Source organism: Schistocerca americana, chromosome 4, assembly GCF_021461395.2.
Source record: "Schistocerca americana isolate TAMUIC-IGC-003095 chromosome 4, iqSchAmer2.1, whole genome shotgun sequence".
In the NCBI taxonomy this organism is placed as follows: Eukaryota; Metazoa; Arthropoda; class Insecta; order Orthoptera; family Acrididae; genus Schistocerca; species Schistocerca americana.
Genome location: NC_060122.1, coordinates 818,518,222 through 818,542,278, shown reverse-complemented (window position 1 = coordinate 818,542,278; position 24,057 = coordinate 818,518,222). Strand labels below are relative to the sequence as shown.

Sequence of the window (24,057 nt, the reverse complement as noted above, 5' to 3'; positions counted from 1 at the left end):
ACATCACAAAATCATTGAAATTTCAGAGAGCCTGGACGACAATACATCAGCCTCTCAGACACGTCACATCACTGCCACACAAGTGACCGACCATATGCCTGAGGTAAAAGTAATTGAAACTACAACTGAGTTCCTTCAAGGTGAGTACACTATAAAGAGTGCGGACAGAGAATCTGCTGATGAAGACACCGGGGATGTAGACACAGTCCACAAACTTGAGACACCAGTTATAGAGCTGAAAAGCTTACCAGACCATGACAAGGAACAGGGCACTACTGATGAAATTGAAGTTAAGGAAAAGATGGTGAAACCCATGATTAGAAAGAAGACGACGTTCCCAATTGAGGACAGTAAACCTGCAACGGAAGACGACACAAGGGAAGAAACTGTGCCAATATTGGAAGAACTTGAGGAGGAAAAGGCAGATAAGCATACTGAGGATGACAGGGAGGTTGAGAAGGTTGTTGAAGGAGCGATGGAAGACACAAGAAAAGAGAAGAAAATGAAACGTATTATCAAGAGGAAGAAGATTACTCTGGTAGAAGGGGAGAAACCGTTAGGAGAGGATATAAAAGAGGAAACTGCACCACTACATGAGAAGCCAGAAGAAGAGAAAGAAAATGAAATCTTGGAGAGCACCATGATGGTTGAGAAAGCTGAGGACAGAGAGATGGAAGAAACAACTGATGAGAAGAAAGTGAAACGTATAGTGAGAAGAAAGAAGGCTACACCAAATGAAGAGGAGAAACCATCAACAGAAGGTGCAGAGGAGGAAACTGTGACATTGTTTCAAAAGCCTAAAGAGGAGGAGAAGCCAGATATTGGTGAGGGAGAGAAGGAAGGAATTACAGAAGACATCAAACTGAAACACATTATCAGGAAGAAAAAAACTAAGCCAGCTAAAGAGAAGAAACTTTCTGAGGAACCTGTAGCACCATGTGATAAACCAGAAGATGAGGAGCTATATGAAACTCCTGAAGGGGTCATAACAGTTGAAAAAGCTGAGGAGGAAGAGACAGAAGAAACATCGAAAGAGAAGAAAGTGAAACGCATACTCAGAAGGAAAAAGATTACACCAACTGAAGAGGAGAAACCTTCAGTGGAAGGTATAAAGCAGGAAACTGCGTCACTGACAGAAAAGCCCAAAGAGGAGTCAGAAATTTCTGAAGGCGAGGAGGAAGAATTGACTGACCAGACAAAAAAGAAACGCATTATCAGGAAGAAAAAGACTATGGTGCTTGAGAAGGAGAAACCTTCAGATGAGAGTAAACAAGAAGAACCATTGCCAGTACTGGAGAAGCCAGAGGAGCAAAAGGCAGAGGAAATTCCTGAAACAGTCAAGGAGGCTGAAGATGTGGAACAAGTGGAAGCAACAAAAGAAAAGAAGGTTAAGCGCATAGTCAGGAAAAAGAAGGTGGTACCAGAAGAGGCAGAAAAACCTGTGGAGGAAGAAATGATTGAAGATACCTTGCCATTACCAGAGAAACCTGCTGAAGGAAAGGCAGATACAGAAGAGCAAACTGACAGTGTGCCAGTAGCTAAAGATGAGGTTCCTGCTGAAACTGTTGATGAAACTGAACACAAAAAAGTGAAACGAATAGTGAAAAAGAAAAAGAAAACTGTTCCAGAAGAAGAAAAGCCAAGTGGTGTGCAGGAAGAAGAAACTATTATGCCATCCTTGGAAAAATCTGAGGAAGAAGTGCCTGAAGAAAAGCCTGATGTTGAAGAGGATACTACAACAGTACCTGAGGACTCTAAGGGAAGGAGGGTAAAGAGAATTGTATCCAAAACAAAGAAAGGCATTCCGAAGGAAGAGGAGAAACCAACAGAAGACGAGGCAGAAGAGGATATAGCTCCTAGAAAACCAACAGAAGACAAATCTGTCAAGAAGAAGAAAGTCACTGGACTACAAATGATGAAAATTGAGAGGAAAGAAATTAAAGCTACTCAGCTGAAGGTGATTGATGTCAAAGAAGACATTCCCCTATTTGCACAGATAAAATTAAAGAAAGTGACACCTGTCAAGAAACGAGAAATAAAGGGTGTGACAATTCCCAAAGTCTTGCTTAAGAGTAACATTAAATTTATCGATTATCCACCAGCTGAACAGAAGCCAATCATAACAATTCTTGAGGTGCACTTTGACAAGGGTATTCTGTCACGGAACTATCAGGAAGCACTGAAAGTCCAGAAGAGAAAAGTAAAAAAAGTACGCATCAAGGATAAGGAAGCAACTGAGTTGGAGGAACCTGAGAAGTTCCCTGCAGATGACACAGAAAAACCGGAACCTACAGAGAAAGTTGATCAGCCGACATGGCAGAGCTTGCCAAAGAAACCTACACCTGAACAACAAGAAACAAAGAAGCTTGATATTGGGAAAGGAAAAGTTCCAGAGCAGGAAACTCCTGTCCCAGAGGACATCAAGTTGAAAAAGATTCCTGAAAAACCAACACCTGGTGAAGAGGAGCAGAAGATCAAGCCATCGAAAAAAGATGGGGATGAACAAAAGATGAAGAAGCCTAAGGAATCTGAGAAAGAACCATTGGCTCCTTTTGAGGGGAAGGACATAGAAAAGCATGATACAGACTTAGAGCAATATGAGAGGAAGAGCCCAGAGAAATCAGATGATGAGACTTCCAAACCTGAGGTGAAAAAGAGACCTAAGGCAAAGAAACCAAAACCAGAGCCAGAGACCATTCAGATTCCACTGGAGAAGGGAATTCCTAAGAAACCGCAGCCAGAAGATGACAAGGAGATCAAGCTAAGGAAGAAAATGGGTGAACCCACCCCAGATGAACCCGAGGTGATTACTCTCAAACCATTCAGAAAAGAGAAACCAGAAGATAAATCAGAGCAGCCAGAGAAAGAGGAAGGGAAGCCCAAAGGAGTAGACAGACTCACAGAGGAGGAAGAGGTAGAGAAGGACCAACTGCCAGAGGGAAAAAGGAAGAAGAAAATAGTGAAGAAGGTTCGGAAACCAGAGGCACCACAGGAAGAAGCAGAGAAGCCTGTATCAGATGTTCCTGAGGCTAAGACACAGGAAATAGTTTCCCCCAAAGAAGACCAGCCTAGTGCAGTGACAGTTCCTGAATCAGTGAGTGAGCCTTTAACAGCAGTAGACGAACAACCAAATGTTTCTGAGGAAGAGAAGCCTGGCAAATTGGCTGCAGATGAAATGCGAGAACAAGAAGTAGAAAAGGACCAACTGCCAGAGGGAAAAAGGAAGAAGAAAATATTGAAAAAGGTTCGGAAACCGGAGGCACCACAGGAACAAGCGGAGAAGCCTTCACCAGATGTTCCTGAGGCTGAGACACAGGAAATAGTTTCCCCCAAACAGGAGCAGCCTAGTGCAGTGACAGTTCCTGAATCAGTAAGTGAGCCTTTAACTGCAGTAGACGAACAACCAAAGGTTTCTGAAAAAGAGAAGCCTGACAAAGTGGCTGCAGATGACGTGCCAGAACAAAAGGTTGTCAGAAAGAAAGTGAAGGTACAGAAGGTGAAGCCAGAGAAAGAAGTGAAACCAGAAGAAGAGGTTCAAGAAGAAAAGAAAGAAGAGGTGGAAAAGCTGGAGGTTGTGGTGAAAGAGGTACCTGAGGATGAGAAGGAACATGGTACTACTGAAGAAATGGAAGTTAAAGAGAAAAAGGTGAAACACATAATCAGAAAGAAGAAGACAACTCCAAGTGAAGAAGAGAAACCTTCAGATGAGAGTAAAGGAGAAGAATCATTACCAGTAGTGGAGAAGCCAGAGGAGCAAAAGACAGAGGAAATTCCAGAAACAGTCAAGGAGGCTGAAGATGTGGAACAAGTTGAAGCAACAAAAGAAAAGAAGGTTAAGCGCATAGTCAGGAAAAAGAAGGTTGTACCAGAAGAGGCAGAAAAACCTGTGGAGGAAGAAATGATTGAAGATACCTTGCCATTACCAGAGAAACCTGCTGAAGGAAAGGCAGATACAGAAGAGAAAACTGACAGTGTGCCGGTAGCTAAAGATGAGGTTCCTGAAACTGTTGGTGAAACTGAACACAAAAAAGTGAAACGAATAGTGAAAAAGAAAAAGAAAACTGTTCCAGAAGAAGATGAAAAGCCAGTTGGTGTGGAGAAAGAGGAAACTATTATGCCATCTTTGGAAAAATCTGAGGAAGAACTGCCCGAAGAAAAGCCTGATGTTGAAGAGGATACTACAACAGTACCTGAGGACTCTAAGGGAAGGAGGGTAAAGCGAATTGTGTCCAAAACAAAGAAAGGCATTCAGAAGGAAGAGGAGAAACCAACAGAAGGCAAGGTAGAAGAGGATGTAGCTCCTAGAAAACCAACAGATGACAAACCTGTCAAGAAGAAGAAAGTCACTGGACTACAAATGATGAAAATTGAGAAGAAAGAAATTAAAGCTACTCAGCTGAAGGTGATTGATGTCAAAGAAGACATTCCCCTATTTGCACAGATAAAATTAAAGAAAGTGACACCTGTCAAGAAACGAGAAATAAAGGGTGTGACAATTCCCAAAGTCTTGCTTAAGAGTAACATTAAGTTCATTGATTATCCACCAGCTGAACAGAAGCCAGTCATAACAATTCTTGAGGTGCACTTTGACAAGGGTATTCTATCACGGAACTATCAGGAAGCTCTGAAAGTGCAAAAGAGGAAAGTAAAAAAGGTACGAATCAAGGATAAGGAAGCAACTGAGTTGGAGGAACCTGAGAAGTTCCCTGCAGATGACACAGAAAAACCAGAACCTACAGAGAAAGTTGATCAGCCAGCATGGCAGAGCTTGCCAAAGAAACCTGCACCTGAGCAACAAGAAACACAGAAGCTTGATATTGGGAAAGGAAAAGTTCCAGAGCAGGAAACTCCTGTCCCAGAGGACATCAAGTTGAAAAAGATTCCTGAAAAACCAACACCTGGTGAAGAGGAGCAGAAGATTAAGCCATCGAAAAAAGATGGGGATGAACCACAGATGAAGAAGCCTAAGGAATCTGAGAAAGAACCATTGGCGCCTTTTGAGGGGAAGGACATAGAAAAGCATGATACAGACTTAGAGAAATATGAGAGGGAGAGCCCGGAGAAATCAGATGAAGAGACTTCCAAACCTGAGGTGAAAAAGAGACCTAAGGCAAAGAAACCAAAACCAGAGCCAGAGACCATTCAGATTCCACTGGAGAAGGGAATTCCTAAGAAACCGCAGCCAGAAGATGACAAGGAGATCAAGCTAAGGAAGAAAATGGGTGAACCCACCCCAGATGAACCCGAGGTGATTACTCTCAAACCTTTCAGAAAAGAGAAACCAGAAGATAAATCAGAGCAGCCAGAGAAAGAGGAAGGGAAACCCAAAGGAAGAGACAGACTCACAGAGGAGGAAGAGGTAGAGAAGGACCAACTGCCAGAGGGAAAAAGGAAGAAGAAAATAGTGAAGAAGGTTCGGAAACCAGAGGCACCACAGGAAGAAGCAGAGAAGCCTGTATCAGATGTTCCTGAGGCTGAGACGCAGGAAATAGTTTCCCCCAAAGAAGACCAGCCTAGTGCAGTGACAGTTCCTGAATCAGTGAGTGAGCCCTTAACAGCAGTAGACGAACAACCAAAGGTTTCTGAAGAAGAGAAGCCTGACAAAGTGGCTGCAGATGACGTGCCAGAACAAAAGGTTGTCAGAAAGAAAGTGAAGGTACAGAAGGTGAAGCCAGAGAAAGAAGTGAAACCAGAAGAAGAGGTTCAAGAAGAAAAGAAAGAAGAGGTGGAAAAGCTGGAGGTCATGGTGAAAGAGGTACCTGAGGATGAGAAGGAACATGTTACTACTGAAGAAATGGAAGTTAAAGAGAAAAAGGTGAAACACATAATCAGAAAGAAGAAGACAACTCCAAGTGAAGAAGAGAAACCTTCAGATGAGAGTAAAGGAGAAGAATCATTACCAGTACTGGAGAAGCCAGAGGAGCAAAAGACAGAGGAAATTCCAGAAACAGTCAAGGAGGCTGAAGATGTGGAACAAGTTGAAGCAACAAAAGAAAAGAAGGTTAAGCGCATAGTCAGGAAAAAGAAGGTTGTACCAGAAGAGGCAGAAAAACCTATGGAGGAAGAAATGATTGAAGATACCTTGCCATTACCAGAGAAACCTGCTGAAGGAAAGGCAGATACAGAAGAGAAAACTGACAGTGTGCCAGTAGCTAAAGATGAGGTTCCTGCTGAAACTGTTGATGAAACTGAACACAAAAAAGTGAAACGAATAGTGAAAAAGAAAAAGAAAACTGTTCCAGAAGAAGAAAAGCCAAGTGGTGTGCAGGAAGAAGAAACTATTATGCCATCCTTGGAAAAATCTGAGGAAGAAGTGCCTGAAGAAAAGCCTGATGTTGAAGAGGATACTACAACAGTACCTGCGGACTCTAAGGGAAGGAGGGTAAAGAGAATTGTGTCCAAATCAAAGAAAGGCATTCCGAAGGAAGAGGAGAAACCAACAGAAGACAAGGCAGAAGAGGATATAGCTCCTAGAAAACCAACAGAAGACAAACCTGTCAAGAAGAAGAAAGTCACTGGACTACAAATGATGAAAATTGAGAGGAAAGAAATTAAAGCTACTCAGCTGAAAGTGATTGATGTCAAAGAAGACATTCCCCTATTTGCACAGATAAAATTAAAGAAAGTGACACCTGTCAAGAAACGAGAAATAAAGGGTGTGACAATTCCCAAAGTCTTGCTTAAGAGTAACATTAAGTTCATTGACTATCCACCAGCTGAACAGAAGCCAGTCATAACAATTCTTGAGGTGTACTTTGACAAAGGTATTCTGTCACGGAACTACCAGGAAGCTCTGAAAGTGCAAAAGAGGAAAGTAAAAAAGGTACGAATCAAGGATAAGGAAGCAACTGAGTTGGAGGAACCTGAGAAGTTCCCTGCAGATGACACAGAAAAACCAGAACCTACAGAGAAAGTTGATCAGCCGACATGGCAGAGCTTGCCAAAGAAACCTGCAGCTGAGCAACAAGAAACACAGAAGCTTGATATTGGGAAAGGAAAAGTTCCAGAGCAGGAAACTCCTGTCCCAGAGGACATCAAGTTGAAAAAGATTCCTGAAAAACCAACACCTGGTGAAGAGGAGCAGAAGATCAAGCCATCGAAAAAAGATGGGGATGAACAAAAGATAAAGAAGCCTAAGGAATCTGAGAAAGAACCATTGGCGCCTTTTGAGGGGAAGGACATAGAAAAGCATGATACAGACTTAGAGCAATATGAGAGGGAGAGCCCAGAGAAATCAGATGAAGGGGCTTCCAAACCTGAGGTGAAAAAGAGACCTAAGGCAAAGAAACCAAAACCAGAGCCAGAGACCATTCAGATTCCACTGGAGAAGGGAATTCCTAAGAAACCGCAGCCAGAAGATGACAAGGAGATCAAGCTAAGGAAGAAAATGGGTGAACCCACCCCAGATGAACCCGAGGTGATTACTCTCAAACCATTCAGAAAAGAGAAACCAGAAGATAAATCAGAGCAGCCAGAGAAAGAGGAAGGGAAGCCCAAAGGAGTAGACAGACCCACAGAGGAGGAAGAGGTAGAGAAGGACCAACTGCCAGAGGGAAAAAGGAAGAAGAAAATAGTGAAGAAGGTTCGGAAACCAGTGGCACCACAGGAAGAAGCAGAGAAGTCTGTATCAGATGTTCCTGAGGCTGAGACACAGGAAATAGTTTCCCCCAAAGAAGACCAGCCTAGTGCAGTGACAGTTCCTGAATCAGTGAGTGAGCCTTTAACAGCAGTAGACGAACAACCAAAGGTTTCTGAAGAAGAGAAGCCCGACAAAGTGGTGGCAGATGAAGTGCCAGAACAAGAAGTAGAAAAGGACCAACTGCCAGAGGGAAAAAGGAAGAAGAAAATATTGAAAAAGGTTCGGAAACCGGAGGCACCACAGGAACAAGCGGAGAAGCCTTCACCAGATGTTCCTGAGGCTGAGACACAGGAAATAGTTTCCCCCAAAGAAGACCAGCCTAGTGCAGTGACAGTTCCTGAATCAGTGAGTGAACCTTTAACTGCAGTAGATGAGCAACCAAAGGTTTCTGAGGAAGAGAAGCCTGACAAAGTGGCTGCAGATGACGTGCCGGAACAAAAGGTTGTCAGAAAGAAAGTGAAGGTACAGAAGGTGAAGCCAGAGAAAGAAGTGAAACCAGAAGAAGAGGTTCAAGAAGAAAAGAAAGAAGAGGTGGAAAAGCTGGAGGTTGTGGTGAAAGAGGTACCTGAGGATGAGAAGGAACATGTTACTACTGAAGAAATGGAAGTTAAAGAGAAAAAGGTGAAACACATAATCAGAAAGAAGAAGACAGCTTCAAGTGAAGAAGAGAAACCTTCAGATGAGAGTAAAGGAGAAGAATCATTACCAGTACTGGAGAAGCCAGAGGAGCAAAAGGCAGAGGAAATTCCTGAAACAGTCAAGGAGGCTGAAGATGTGGAACAAGTGGAAGCAACAAAAGAAAAGAAAGTGAAACGAATTGTCAAGAAGAAGAAATTGGTTCCAGAGGAGGTTGAAAAGTCATTGCAGGAAGAAACAGTTAAAGACAATTTTCCTGCACCTGAGGAATCAAGATTAGCAGAAGATCAGAAAGGCCAACCAGAAGACTCACATCTACATTTTGCAATTGTCGAATCGTCTGTTGTGGGGAAAGTGACTGACATTGTTACTCCATCATACGAGACAGGTAAATCACAAGTAACTATGGCACTTAATGATTCTGTTTCTGTGAGTGATACCATGTCCTTAGAGTTAACTGAACAACGAGTAGCAGATAAGAAACCATTACCGCAGGAGGCTTTAGTAAGTATAGGAGAAAAAGATACTGTATCTATACAGGAACCTTATGTTGAGGTAGTTCCTGCACATTTGCCTGAGTCACCTCAGGTTTTAAAGGAAGAAGCGACACTTAAGGTAATGAGCCAAAAATCTGTGGCTATATTGGAAATTCCTACACATGAAACAGAGGAACCCCTCGTATCCGGTATACCTGAAGTATTGCATGCCACACCATCATTTCTACAACAAGGACCTTTAACTGTAACTGAAACTGGCACATTTGAAACACATACAGACTTTGAACATGAGAAACAATTAACTGAAACAGCCCAGACAACCATCTTACCACAGGAAACACTTTCTGTAACACTTCCTGAACTGCAACACAAGGAAGATATTTTCATGTCACCTGCAGTACCTGACACTGAACATGCTATCAGAAACATTCCATTGTCTGACTCTGTAACTGTAAATGAAATAACATCTTTAGAAATACCATCAGAATTGAGGTATACAGTGACACAGGACAAAGAAGCAGTTACAGCACTGCTACCCACAACAGAATCTGTGTTTGTGACAGAGATACAACCAACTCAGACAGTGGCTGTTGATACAAGGGTACAGAAAGTGCCAAAACCTGAATCAGCTCAAAGAAAACTTTCAACACAGGATACATTACAAATACAAGAAGTTACCACGGAACAGGTTGTTACCACAGAGCCACCTCAAGAAACACAGTATTTGACACAGGTGCCGAAAGTCGTCCAGAAACGACAGGAGGCACTTATAATTACAGAAGTAATCAAAAACACAAAGGAGGAAGAACTTGCTAACTTCACAGTATCACAAGAACAACCTACAGTAACAGTTTCTGAAAGTGAAAGTGTGCAAATTACTGATATGCAAACTGCACTATTTACAGGTGACATTACTGTACCAGCTCTGCCTAGGATGGAACAGGTAAGCCCAATAATACCAGTGGAAAGACAGCTTCTTTTAGTGGAACATTCACAACCTGGAATCTTAGAAGAGGCACTGCCTGAGGAGAAAATCACAACAGTGCAAGCTAAACTTGTGGAAATTAGTGATCATAAGAAGGCAGATGTTTCAATATCTGAAGTTAAAGAAGCTCCTACATTACCAAGGAGGGAAGTTGAAATTCATGCACCAGAAAACGTTGAGGCTATTCCTGAAGAAGAGAAACCAACACCTGAACATGCAGAAGAAATTTCACAAGAGTATGCAGTCACTGAGAAGCCATTGGTGTCTTTTGCTGATGAAGATGTCAAGAAGCAACCAACAACAAGAAAAGTCTTGAAGAAGAAAAGAGCTCCTGAGAAGCCAAAGTACGCTGATGAAAGTGTGACTGAAGAAATGACAACTGAAGTGCTGACTCAGGAAAAGCCTGACACTCTAAAACCTGAGGAAGTAAAAGATGTGCATGAAGGAATTGAGGTCACTGAAGTAGTAGATACAGTAAGTACAGGTGACGTTAGTCCATTGGATGTTGAAAAAGAGAAAGCAGAAGCTGTTGAGGGAACTGAAGACTCTGTAAGTATTGTTGAGACACCAGTTAAGAAATTAATTACTAAGAAGAAGAAGATCAAGCCAGTTTCAAAGATTCCAGAAGAAAAAGTGCCAGAAGAAGAAGAAAAAGTGGTGGAAATCCCACAGGAAGAGAAGCCTGTGCCTAAAAAACCAAAGGAAAAGAAACATCTTCCTGAAAAAGTAGAAGTGTTGAAACTCGAAAGGAAAGAAGTTAAACCTACCAAACTGAAGATAACTGATGTGATGCCAAAAGAGGAAGTTCCTCTTTTCACGCAGGTGAAGCTGAGGAAAGCAAGTGTTCAAAAGAGGGAGATTAAGGCTGTAGAAGTCCCAAAAGTATTATTGAAGAGCAATATAAAGATAATAGACTACCCTCCAAAGGAAAATACCCCTCTTATAACAATAATAAATGCAAGGTGTGACAAGGGGATACTATCAAGAAATACACAAGAAGCTCTGAAAGTCCTCAAGAGAAAAGTGAAGAAAGTAAAGTTGCCCGGCAGAGAAAAACCAGACACAGAAGAATTAGAGTCTTTTGATGTTGATCAGAAAGACAGTACTGATATTCCTGTGGAAGATGAGAAGAGTACATGGGAAAGACTCCCCAAGGCTGCAGATACTGAGAAACCAGAAGAACCAAAGCTGGTTGTGGGAAAAGGAAAAATCCCAGAAACAAAAGAACCAGAACAAGAAGAAATAAAGCTTAAGAAAGTTCCTGAGAAGCCACTAGTGGAAGAGATAACTGAAATGAAGAAGCCTAAGAAGGATGAGACTGATGAAAAGGATACAAAGAGCACACCAAAAGAGAAGGAAATTACTTTAGCTCCCTTTAAACCTAGTGACATAGAAGGAACTGACATAGATCTGGAAAAGTATGTAAAAGAAGAGCCAGAAAAGAAAGAGAGAAGGACTCCTGAAAAGCAAAAAGTTAAAAAGCCCAAAAAAGACTCTGCAAAACCTGAACCAGAGACAGTAAAAATACCATTAGAAAAACAGCCTCCTAAGAAACCTTACCCTGAAGAGGAGAAGGATATCAAACTGAAAAAGAAGGTGGGAGAGCCTGAACCAGAGGAGCCAGATAGTATTACCTTGAAACCTTTTGTAAAAGAGAAACCAGAAGAAGATTCTGAAATTGCTAAGAAGCACAGCCTTAAACTTGATGACAAAGAGAAACCTTATGAAGAAGAAGAGATATTACCTACTGAACATGTAAAACCTGAATCACCAGAGAGGACAATAAAGAAAACAAAGGTAAAGAAAACAAAACCACCTAAGCGTGTGGAAGATGTTCCGAAAGATGAATCCAAAGAAGCACCTCAGCAGGATGAACCAATACTGGATGAGAAACCAAAAGAAACCAAAGAAGTACCAGAAGAAGAATTCGTGATGAAGATAAAACCCAAAGAACCAGAAAGGGAGGATATTGAGAAGGTAATAGTCGAGAAAGAGGAGCCAGAGAAACCTGAGGTTGAAGAAATTAAAGAAGTGACAATAAAGAAGAAGAAACCAAAGAAACCTTCTGTAGAAGAAGTGAGAGAGGAAGTCACTCTAAAGAAGGAGCTACCACTGGAGCCAAAAGAGGAGGAAGTCACAGAGGAGGTAATTGTAAAGGAAAAGAAGCCTAAAGAGGTGAAAGCAGAAGAGGTTCCTGAGGAAGTGACAATTGAAAAGAGGGAACCAGAGAAACCCAAGGATGAGGTAAGTGAAGAAATAACAATAAAGAAGAAGAAACCAAGGAAACCTTCTGTAGAAGAAGTGAGAGAGGAAGTCACACTAAAGAAGGTGATTCCGGTGGAGCCAAAAGAGGAGGAGGAAGTCACAGAGGAGGTAGTTATAAAGAAGAAGAAGCCTAAAGAGGTGAAAGTAGAAGAGGTTCCTGAGAAAGTCATAATTGAAAAGAAGGAACCAGAGAAACCCAAGGAAGAGGTAAGTGAAGAAGTGACAGTGAAGAAGAAGAAACCAAGGAAACCTTCTGTAGAAGAAGTTGCTGAAGAAGTCACTCTAAAGAAGGTGGTACCAGTTGAGCCAAAAGAGGAGGAGGAAGTCACAGAGGAAGTAGTTGTAAAGAAAAAGAAACCTAAGGAGGTCAAAATAGAAGAAGTTACTGAGGAAGTGAAAATTGAAAAGAAGGAACCAGAGAAACCCAAGGAAGAGGTAAGTGAAGAAATAACAATAAAGAAGAAGAAACCAAGGAAACCTTCTGTAGAAGAAGTGAGAGAGGAAGTCACACTAAAGAAGGTGATTCTGGTGGAGCCAAAAGAGGAGGAGGAAGTCACAGAGGAGGTAGTTATAAAGAAAAAGAAGCCTAAAGAGGTGAAAGTAGAAGAGGTTCCTGAGAAAGTCATAATTGAAAAGAAGGAACCAGAGAAACCCAAGGAAGAGGTAAGTGAAGAAGTGACAGTGAAGAAGAAGAAACCAAGGAAACCTTCTGTAGAAGAAGTTGCTGAAGAAGTCACTCTACAGAAGGTGGTACCAGTTGAGCCAAAAGAGGAGGAGGAAGTCACAGAGGAAGTAGTTGTAAAGAAAAAGAAACCTAAGGAGGTCAAAATAGAAGAAGTTACTGAGGAAGTGAAAATTGAAAAGAAGGAACCAGAGAAACCCAAGGAAGAGGTAAGTGAAGAAATAACAATAAAGAAGAAGAAACCAAGGAAACCTTCTGTAGAAGAAGTGACTGAGGAAGTCACTCTCAAGAAGGTGGTACCAATGGAGCCAAAGGAGGACGAGGAAGTCACGGAACAGGTAGTGATAAAGAAAAAGAAGCCCAAGGAGGTGAAAGTAGAAGAGGTGACTGAGGAAGTGAAAATTAGAAAGAAGGAACCAGAGAAACCCAAGGATGATGTAAGTGAAGAAATAACAATAAAGAAGAAGAAACCAAGGAAACCTTCTGTAGAAGAAGTTTCTGAAGAAGTCACTCTAAAGAAGATGGTACCAGTGGAGCCAAAACAAGAAGAGGAAGTCACAGAAGAGGTAGTGATAAAGAAAAAGAAGCCTAAGGAGGTGAAAGTAGAAGAGGTGACTGAGGAAGTGAAAATTGAAAAGAAGGAACCAGAGAAACCCAAGGAAGAGGTAAGTGAAGAAATAACAATAAAGAAGAAGAAACCAAGGAAACCTTCTGTAGAAGAAGTTTCTGAAGAAGTCACTCTAAAGAAGATGGTACCAGTGGAGCCAAAACAAGAAGAGGAAGTCACAGAAGAGGTAGTTATAAAGAAAAAGAAGCCTAAGGAGGTGGAAGTGGAAGAGGTTTCTGAGGAAGTGACAATTAAAAGGAAGGAACCAGAAAAACCCAAGGATGATGTAAGTGAAGAAGTGACAATAAAGAAGAAGAAACCAAGGAAACCTTCTGTAGAAGTAGTGAGTGAGGAAGTCACTCTAAAGAAGATGGTACCGGTGGAGCCAAAAGAAGAAGGGGAAGTCACAGAAGAGGTAGTTATAAAGAAAAAGAAGCCTAAAGAGGTGAAAGTGGAAGAGGTTTCTGAGGAAGTGACAATTAAAAGGAAGGAACCAGAAAAACCCAAGGATGATGTAAGTGAAGAAGTAACAATAAAGAAGAAGAAACCAAGGAAACCTTCTGTAGAAGAAGTGAGTGAGGAAGTCACTATAAAGAAGATGGTACCGGTGGAGCCAAAAGAAGAAGGGGAAGACACAGAAGAGGTAGTTATAAAGAAAAAGAAGCCTAAAGAGGTGAAAGTGGAAGAGGTTTCTGAGGAAGTGACAATTAAAAGGAAGGAACCAGAAAAACCCAAGGATGATGTAAGTGAAGAAGTAACAATAAAGAAGAAGAAACCAAGGAAACCTTCTGTAGAAGAAGTGAGTGAGAAACTCACCATAAAGAAGGTAGTGGAAAAGAAAGCTGCAGAACCACATGATGAGGAAGTAGCAGAAGAAATAACAATTAAGAAGTTGGCACCAAAGACACCTGAGGACAGCGTGGCAGAATTCACTGTTAAGAAGAAGGCTCCACAGAGGAAGTTGTCAATAGAGGAGTTAGGTGAGGAAGAAATCACTATAAAACCAATGCGGCCAAGACAACCATCATTGCCTGAAGTAACTGAAGTTACTGATGTTGAAACAGTTACAATTCAGCCTAGAATCACTAAAACAAAAGAAGAAATAGAACAAGAATTCAAGATTCAGCTACATACTTATGAAGAAGAGGATATCTCAATGACTAGTAAAGTCAGGTTAAAGAAACAACGACGTCCTACCTATGCAGAAGAAGCTGGTGAGCAAACTATTCGAATTGTGAAAGAGATAGAAGATCAGAAGTCACCTGAAATTATAGAAGTTTTAGAGTCTCCTGAAGCTGAAGGTGTCAGTTTTGATTTGAAGCGCAAGCCAAGTTATAGAGTTCAGGAAGCAGAAGAAGAGGAGACAGTGATACTAACAAAACCACATAGGGAGAGAGAAGACATTGAAGAAAGTTTTCAGATTTCCTTACGCAAGAAAGATGATTCTCGCAAAATGTCATACTCCATTGAAAATGTTGAAGAAGAGTTCAGCATTGGTTTTCAAAAGAAGCAGCCTACTCCAGCAGGAACATCCTTTGAAGAAGAGTCCTTGGAGCTGAGGCTGAAGCCTAAGAAGAGGCCTACAAGGATTTCACAGGAAGGTTGTAACACATTTCTAATATTAATGCTACTGTGGTTCTTCTTTGCGGCTGTATTCAACTGCTTTCTTACATGCTGCTTCGTCATCTGCTTCTCAGCAACTGGGACTATTACATCCTCCTTCAAACTGCTTTAATTAAATTTGTAACAACAATGCTTGTGCTTTAGCTTACTAAAATGTTTAATTACCTAATTTAATAAGGTAACATTCCAGCTCTGTTGCTTTAATTTCTAATTCCCTCTTTATAGTAATATATCATTTCAGTATATTAATTTTGTTTTCATAGTCTTTGAAAGACTGTTTGCTTCGTCTAAATAACACATGCTTCTAAAATGAAGTATTCAACATTTTGCCTATAGCAGGTTAAATGTATGACTGAAATCATTCCTACCTGCCAGAATGCATTTTTGCTGGTTATGTAGCAGAGATTTGAATGTACAATTGATATATAGTTGCTAATGTACAAAGTAATGAGTATTTTTTGTTAATTTTTATAATCATGCAAGCATGAGGAGCTTCTTCACTGTAAATGTTTCTGGGTGCAAAATGATGTAGAATCAGTGAGAATACAAATATGTCTGTGTAAAGAAAGTGCTAATATTATGTTATTGTCATTTAATTTTTATGGATCCTTAAATATATCACAACGAACATTTTTTGTACTAACTTTCAACAATGTAATTCCAACAGGGCAATTGTAATTGGATAATGACCCAGAAATTACATCCTTGGGTTATATATTCAATATTATTTAATGGTTGTGTATATTGGGATTGTATATGTGATGGGTTTTATATAAATCACATGAACCATATCTTGGATTAGGTATTATAATCTGTTTGTGTCAAAAATCCTCCAAAAATAAGTTCTAAGACCTTCTGAGCAGCTACTTAAATGATATAGATCAGTATTTCTCCAGAGCTCCATTGTCCACTTTGTTGTTTGAATACTGCTCTGTCATGTCTTCACATTATAGGGACTGTGTGGGATATTAATAAATTAAATGTTTGAGTATATTTAGAGGTGAATCTGTTGTAGCTATAGCAGTAATCTTCTAATCAGATATTGCATCTTATTGTCAGAATGACTAAGGAAGGAGCTCTTGCAGCTATTAAGTAAGTATTTCCTGCAGAGTTGTGGATCACCAGCATTGGGAAATGGAGACACAAATCAAGTGACTAGTGATTTTTCCTAATATATTGCATTTAGTGGTCTGAAATTTTGTTTCAGTGAGCCACAGCTGCCCATTAATACAATATCCCATTACTATCCCTGAGACTGCTTTCATGATCTGAAATGTGTTGCTAGAAATACCAAATTCTTCCAGCAAACTGGTTTCCTCCTCACAAGTTTTGCATTTGCCATATTTCAAAGACAGTCCTATGTTATTTAATACTGTCATCTCTTTCATTCCCTGCACATTTCAAACAATAAAAAAGACAGAACTACTTACAGTGTCAGTGTTTGTTATGAGACACTATGTTCCTGAAGTTCAAAATTTCTGCAAATACTCATAATTTGCTCTATAAAAGTAAAGTAAATACACCATTCTAATGATGACCACTTGCAACAATGTCCTAAATGTCGGTCTGTAAAATGACATGTTGTTGTGGTCACATTCATGGAAAAGTTTTATTGAAGAAAACATAAAAGCTTTCAACAGATGGAAGGATGTAAACCAAGTAGGAAGGTTTCCCTGTAAAGCTCCTGTGCAATGAATCTACTTGTATCTTCTATTACTTAGTCTGGTGTTCACAGGTGGAAACATTCTGTCAGTCAAACACTTGAGTCTGACACACTTGTGTATCTGGATGATTCTAGCACATTCCTGTCTTCACAGCTTTTCATGTAACTAGGCTTTTGCTTCTCCTCTCTCTGTATGGTTGTATTTCTAATCACTGGTTGCTGCATTCAGTCTCTCTGTCTATATAATTTCACTATTAAGACAGAATTTTTCTTATGTTTCCTTTTTTTGTTTCCACTTTTGTTTGTCTGTCTTTGCTTCAATAATCTCACTTAAAAAGTATTTTAATTCTTTAAATTTATGTATCTATTTTGTATAGGCGATCTTTGATTTCTAATAGAGAATAATACATTTCATTAAAGGATAAGTGATTGTAAAGTTATGTGACATTGCTACATTCATATGAGATGCAAAGTTTGGTCATTTTGCACCTAGAAATATATTTATAAAGGATTGTAACCGTGTTTTTTTGCATCTGTGTATGTAACAATTTATAAAGTTCTTTGTTTGTCTGCTTAAGGTGCTTATCTTAAAGAGCAGTTCTTTGTAATATAATCACATGGTATATTTGATGTGTCATATATTAACTGTGTTTTTTAATGATGAAGAAATAAAAATGTAAACATTGAGTGTGATATGATCCAGCCTTTCATTAATTAACAGTTAAGTCATTCCTGTGAATTACATACCTGTTATTCGGTAATTTGTAGTTGTGCATGACAATTTAATCTTATTGATTTTCTTTATGTTGTATATCATTGATTAAATGAATCATTGTTCCTAATGGGTCGATGACTTTTTTTTTTTTTTACAGAGGATTTCACTCTGAGTATAGTAAAGGAAACAGAAGTCTTCCAAGAAGGTACTTATTTTTTCACTCATTAAATGTATCTAGTTGTTAGCAGTCAGAATTTAGTACTGACAACAGTGATTTAATACATGATTTCTATCAGAGAAAGTAGTGTTTATTAATTTTAAACTATATAAGCTATGATAAATAACATCTCACAAGTGTATCTACAGCTGTACACTCTCACCTAGAAGTAGGTGTATATGTAAGAGAAGTTTGAGGATCAAAACATCTCCAAAACTCAAGGTTGTCTTTTATGTATAGTGACGGTGTTATCACTGCTTACTTACACATCAGTTATAAGCTTTTTATTTCCCACTTTTTCATTTGAAATTTCAATTTGTTACTGTTGCTGGGACTCTGTCCAATAATTTCAGTTCATATCTTTATTTTATATGTTTTGTGCAGTTGATGCCTAATAGATATCAAGTATTTGAAGAAAGACATATTTGAAAATTTTCAAGAGCTGGTGCTAAGATAATTATTTATTTACTACTAAGAAAGAATTGTTTTAGTAGCATATATTGCTTGTTTTAAAATATGACTTTAAAAAATTCATTGAAATAGAAGCATCACTTATTGTCAATAATGCCTGGAACTTTTGTGATGTAACATTCTGTAATAATATCTTATTGAGAATCCAGTCATAGAAGGTGATTAAATTTTCATGGGCTTTCAACTGAGTACTCCACAGCCACAGCCAAGTTGGAGGTAGCTGACAGCTATGTAACTGATGGTGTCATTATTGTATAACGGTGCTAACATTAATAATGCAACAGGTAATGAGTCCATTAGCTGACGTTTTGTGTCACAACCACACAAAATGGCACAAGTGAGCAACAATTTAAGAGGGGCTCAGGTATGAGAAAAATTAGCCCATGCAAAATAACATAAAATAACAATGAAAAATACTAGAATTAGGAACTTTTTGGAGCATTTGAAAGGAAGAGGTAAAATGGAAAAGAAAAGAGGGGCTGGGGGATCAAGGGAAAAGAATGCACATGGTGCAAGGGTCAAGAGACAGAAGAGATCAGAGAGATTATAAAACCATATAATATGGATTGTTGGTAAACTGACCTGTATGGAAAGAATAAAAATTAGTGTACATAGAGAACTCAGGCAATAGCTACAGGGAAGAGATTGCAAGATGAAGGTTGGGGGAACATAGAGTGCTGTCTAGTGGAACATACAGGGGCCACATGAAGGCGTGACAAAGCTGCCACCAAGTGCAGCATTGGGAGGCTGTGAAGAGGGGGGGGGGGGGGGGAGAGCAGAAATAGAGAGGAGCAGGGGGCTGAGGGGTGGGGAGATGGGCCCATGTATTGGCAGAGAGCATCACACAACGAGTGTGAGGGGACATAAACAAGGAGGAAGAAACGGGACAGAGGGGGCAGAAACTTTTTGGTGTATAGTGTGGGGACAATAGTTTACCACAGTTTGAGGTTCAGATAATTGCAGGAGGGAAGAATGTATTGTGAAGATAACTCCCATCTGCACAGTGCAGGAAAGTTGGTGGTGGAGTGGAGGATCCGGATGGCTTGGGTAGTAAAACAGCCGTTGAAATCATGCATGTTATGTTCAGCTTCATGTAGTGTTACAGTGTGGTCTACATTGGTCTTGGCCATAGTTTGTCAGTGACCATTCATCCTGGTGGACAGCTGGGTGTTAGTCATACCTACATAAAAAGCTGTGCAATGATTTCAGCATAGCTGGTATGTGGCATGACTGCCTTCACAGGTGGCCCATCCTCTGACTGCGTAGCATAACGGTGTAACAGGACTGGAATAGGAAGTGCTGGGTGGATGGATTGGGCAGGTCTTCCACCTGCGTCTTCTGCAGGGATATGCTCCTTGTGGCAAGGGTTGGATCAGGAGTGGCATAGAGGTGGATTAGGAGTGGCTTAGTGGTGGACTAGGACATTGTGCAGGTTGGGTGGGTGATGGAACACTACTTTAGGAGGGGTGGACAGCATTTTTGTTAAGATGTCAGTCATTTCAGGATGTGATGATAGGTAATCAAAACCCCGATGAAGGATGTGGCTCATTTGTTCCAGTCCGAGGTGGTGTTGGGTTACGAAGGAGGCACTTCTTTGTAAATGGTTACTGGGGGTTGTGGGAGGATTTTCGGCTGTGTAAGGAAATGGCATGGGAAATCTGTTTGCTGACTAGGTCTGGGGAGTATTATCTGTCAGTGAAGGCCTTGGTGAGGCCTCAGCATACTGGGCAAGGGAATTCTTGTCACTGACCATATGGCCAGGCTGTATGGGAGGCATTTTTTAGTGTGGAAGGGATGACAGCTGTTGAAATACAGGCACTGTTGCTGGTTGGAGAGTTTAATATGATTAGAGGTGTGGGAAATGCCATGAGAAAGAAGGAGGCAACGTCTAGGAAGGTGGCCCACTGGTTGAGGAGGACCAGGTGAAGCAGATGAGAGAGAAGGTGTTGAGATTGTGAATATATTGTTGATGAACCTGAAACAGACTACGTGTTTGGAGATTTGGGAAGCTAGGAAGGTCTCCTCTAGATGGCCCATAAAGAGGTTGGCATAGGCGGGTGCAGTGAAGGTGCCCATGGCTGGGCTGTGGATTTGTTTGTGTACCTTTCCTTCAAAGGCGAAGTAGTTGTGAGTTAGCATAATGTTAGTAAGGTGGGAGAGGAATGAGGTAGTGTGTCTGGAGTCTGAAGGACATTGGGAAAGGTACTGTTCAATAGTGACAAGACCAAGGGCATGAAGGGCTGTTGGTGTATAGGGAAGTAGTCTCAACAGTGACAAGCAGAGATCCAAGAGGTAAAGGGGTGTAGATGGCAGAGAGTTGGTGAAGGAAGTGGTTGGTATCTTTTGGGTGGGAGGCTAGATTGCAGGACTTGGTTGGAAGTGTTAGTCAATGAAGGCCAAAATTCCCTAATTTTAGGCACAATAACCAGCTACAGTGGGGCACCCAGGATTGTTGGGCTTGTGGACCATGTAGAAGTGGGAGTGTGGAGTGTCATGGGGTAAGGAGCAAAATTGATTCAGAGGAGAGGTTCTGGGAAGGGCCTAAGGCTTTAAGCAGGGTTTGGAGGTTTTGTTGGACTTCTGGGATGTGATCGCTCTGGAAGAGTTTAAAAGTGGATGAGTACTGTAATTGGCAGATGACTTCTGCTAGGTAATGACTACAATTCATAATAACAGTGGTGGAACCTTTGTATTTTTTTATTTTATTTATCATTTCTAGTTCTGTAGGACCAAATTGAGAAGGAAAGCTCCATGGTTATAGAACATGTCAATACATGAACTTACAACAGAAAAGTAATAACAGATAAAATAAAATGTTTATGAATTCTAAAAAGATGCCAAGCTATAAATCTGTGTGAAGACAATCAACAATATAACACAGGAATCAGCTTAATTTTTCACAGAACTCTTCAACAGAATGGAAGGTGTGACCCATGACAAAACTCTTCAGTTTAGATTTGAAAGTATGTGGATCACTGGCGAGATTTCTGAATTCTTGTGGTAGCTTATTGCAAATATATGCAGCAGAATACTGCATGCCTTTCTGCACAAGAGTCAAGGAAGTAGATTTCTGCCTAGTATTAATTGAGTGAAAGCTGCTAATTCTTGGGTTTAAGCTGCTATTGTTAACAAGAAATTACAGTATGTGGGTAGGATGAATAGGTCAGGATATAGATAAGACTGAGATGGAAGGCAGCTGTATGGCATTAGAAACTGAATGAGAGTAACATGGAGTCATTTATCAGAAGTCCATAATGCTTGAAAATTTGGAGCAGGCCCTTATCCAGTAGTGAATGCCAATTGGATGCTGCTTGTGAGTATCATATGCTAAAGGCTCCTTTCCTTTTTATGATGTTTAAAGTAGTGTGGTACTGTTCACTTCAAATGCAGGAAACTGTGTTTTCATAATAAGAACAGAAAGGTGTGCATACCATGCTGTGTATATGAACTATGACCTTATGAAGCAAGAGATGTCAGATGGAAGTAGGTCATATAAGTATTTAAATAAGTTATTACTGAAAAATTAAACAGTGAAAATCCAGACTGAAATAACAGCTATATGTGGTTTCAGTTGCCTGAGTCCTGTGTGTGTGTGTGTGTGTGTGTGTGTGTGTGTGTGTGTGTGTGTGTGTGTGTGTGTGTGTCTGTCACCTATTCTTGATGAAGGCCTTACTGGCTGAAAGCTTTATTTGTGACAGTCTTTTTGTTGTGCCTATCTGCGACTCAGCATCTTTGCTATATGGTGAGTAGTAGCTTTCCTTTTCGTAATATTGTAACTGTGTGAAAAGGACAGATTGCTACTCATCACACAGTAGTGGTGTTGAGTGGCAGATGGGCATAACGAGAAAAGACTGATAGATGTTATTAGCTATTGGACAACGTCCTTCATCAGAATACAGACAAAACACACACATTCACACATGCATAACTTGCATACACATGGCAACTGTCATCTCCAGGCACTAAAATCTGTGGCTGCCTGAGGTGAGCAGAGATCTTTGCCAGGGTGGTTAGTGGGGGTGCAGAAGTGGCATGTGGCAGGGAGTGAGAGTGGGCTAAGGGTGAACGAAGATGCTAGTGCTATCTATGGGATGTGCATGGACATGGTAGAGACAGGACAATGGGCTGCTAGGTGCAGTATTGGGAGGCCGGAGGGGAGGGGGGAGTTGTAAAGGGAAGAGGAGAGAAATTGACGTAGAGAAGGGAAAATCACTATACACGAGTTACAGGAGAATAGGAGAATAGGGGTGAAGTGGGAACTTGGAAATGAATCAGTAGGTGGGGTACTAGTTCGAGCTAAGGCTGTGACCGGGGGGGTTAAGAGGAATAATTGGTGCAAAAAATCCATATGTCAGAATCTGTGAATCTGTTGTGGAAGTCAAGCACATCATGTTGTGCAGCATGCTCAGCAACTGGGTGATACAAGTGTCTCATGGCCACGGTTTGGTGATGGGCACTCATCCAGGGAGACACCTTGTTAGTGATCATGTCCTTGTAGAACACAGCATGTTCGTGGCAGCTAAGTTAGTAGATCACTGGTGGCCCTGCTTTTAATTGATCAGGAGATTCCTGTGACAGGATTGGAGTAGGTAGTAGTGGGAAGATATACGTGATATGTTTCGCATCTAGATCTACTGGGAGGATGTGAACTATAGACAAAGGCTAGGGAGCAAGGGTGGTATAGGAATGGACAAGGATATTGCATATTTTGTGTAGACAGAAGAATACCTCCGTGAGAATGATGTGGAGGATAGTGGGGAGAATATTTCTCATTTCATGATATGACGAGAGATAACAGAAACTCTGGTGGAGGATAAGATTCAGTTGCTCCAGTCCTAGGTGGTACTGAGTCATGACGAGGGTACTCCTTTGTGGCCATACGGGAAGAAGGGAAGAAGATGTTTGGGGGATGGTAGTTGACTGGGAAGACAAGGCATGAGAGATCTGTTCCTGGGAAAGGAAATTGCTCAAGAATGGCCACATCATTATCTCATTCCACAACAAACCTACCAACCACCAACAATACCTCCACATCAACAGCTGTCACCCATTCCACACAAAGAAGTCCCTTCCGTACAGCCTAGCCAGCTATGATCTTTGCATCTGTATAAGTGATGTGCAGACACTCTTCAAATATGCCACTGGTCTCTCTCAGGTCTTCACAGATTGGAAATACCCTCCCCATCTTGTCCAGAAACAAATCCCTCATGTGCCTTTTCTTCCCAGTCACTTACCGTTCCCCATATATCCATTGTCCAGCCACAAAACAGCCTCTCATGAATCAGTGCCACTCTGTATGGAGTAACAGGAACATGTTCTCCACCAGTGTTTTGATTACCTCTTGTCGTGCCTCAAAATCAGGAATATCCTCCCTCCTACTCCCACAGTGACATTCCACCACCCACCTGACATACACAGTATCCTTGTCCACAAGGGCATCCCTCCTCCAAACCCATTGCCCCCATGGCTCACATTCTTGCAACAGATCTAGATGCAAGTTGTATCCCATATATCCTCTCACTACCACCTACACCTATCCTGTCACAGGCATCTCGTACCCACCATGGGCAGGGCCACTTGTGGAAGCACCATCTGATCTACCTACTTAGCTGCAACCAATGGGCTGTATTGTACGTGGGCATTATCACTGATAAGCTATCTGTCAAGATGAATGGCCACAACCAAACTGTGGCCAAAAGACAGCTGGACCACTCAGTTGCTGAGCAAGCCACCCAATATAATTTTCTTGACTTCCACAATAGCTTCACAGCCTGTGCCATCTCGATTTTTCCTCCTAACAAATACTTCCTGCAATGTATCCTTCATTTCAGTAACCCTTCTGACCTCAACTTTTGCTAATCTATGTCCTCCACATGCCTATTCCCTTCTTTGCTCCACTCCAGTCCTATACACGCCTTCTTTCCTTCCAGCACACCTGCATAGGCCTCTCCCCTTCTCTACTTCTCTCCCCTCCCCCCTCTCCTCTGCCCACCCCCTCCACCCTCCCCTGTTACAACCTCCTGATGCTGCACTTAGCAGCCCACTACTCTATCCCCA

General features: G+C 41.1%; 1 protein-coding gene across 1 annotated transcript in view; it reads left to right on the top strand.

Moving 5' to 3' along the window:
- Positions 1 to 24,057, top strand: part of LOC124613827 (titin) — a 524,266-nt gene that overhangs the window by 390,097 nt on the left and 110,112 nt on the right. The window contains exons 129-130 of the mRNA XM_047142550.1: positions 27 to 14,912; positions 17,470 to 17,517. Coding sequence (XP_046998506.1) covers positions 27 to 14,912; positions 17,470 to 17,517 — 14,934 coding nt within the window. The remainder of the gene's footprint in view (positions 1 to 26; positions 14,913 to 17,469; positions 17,518 to 24,057) is intronic.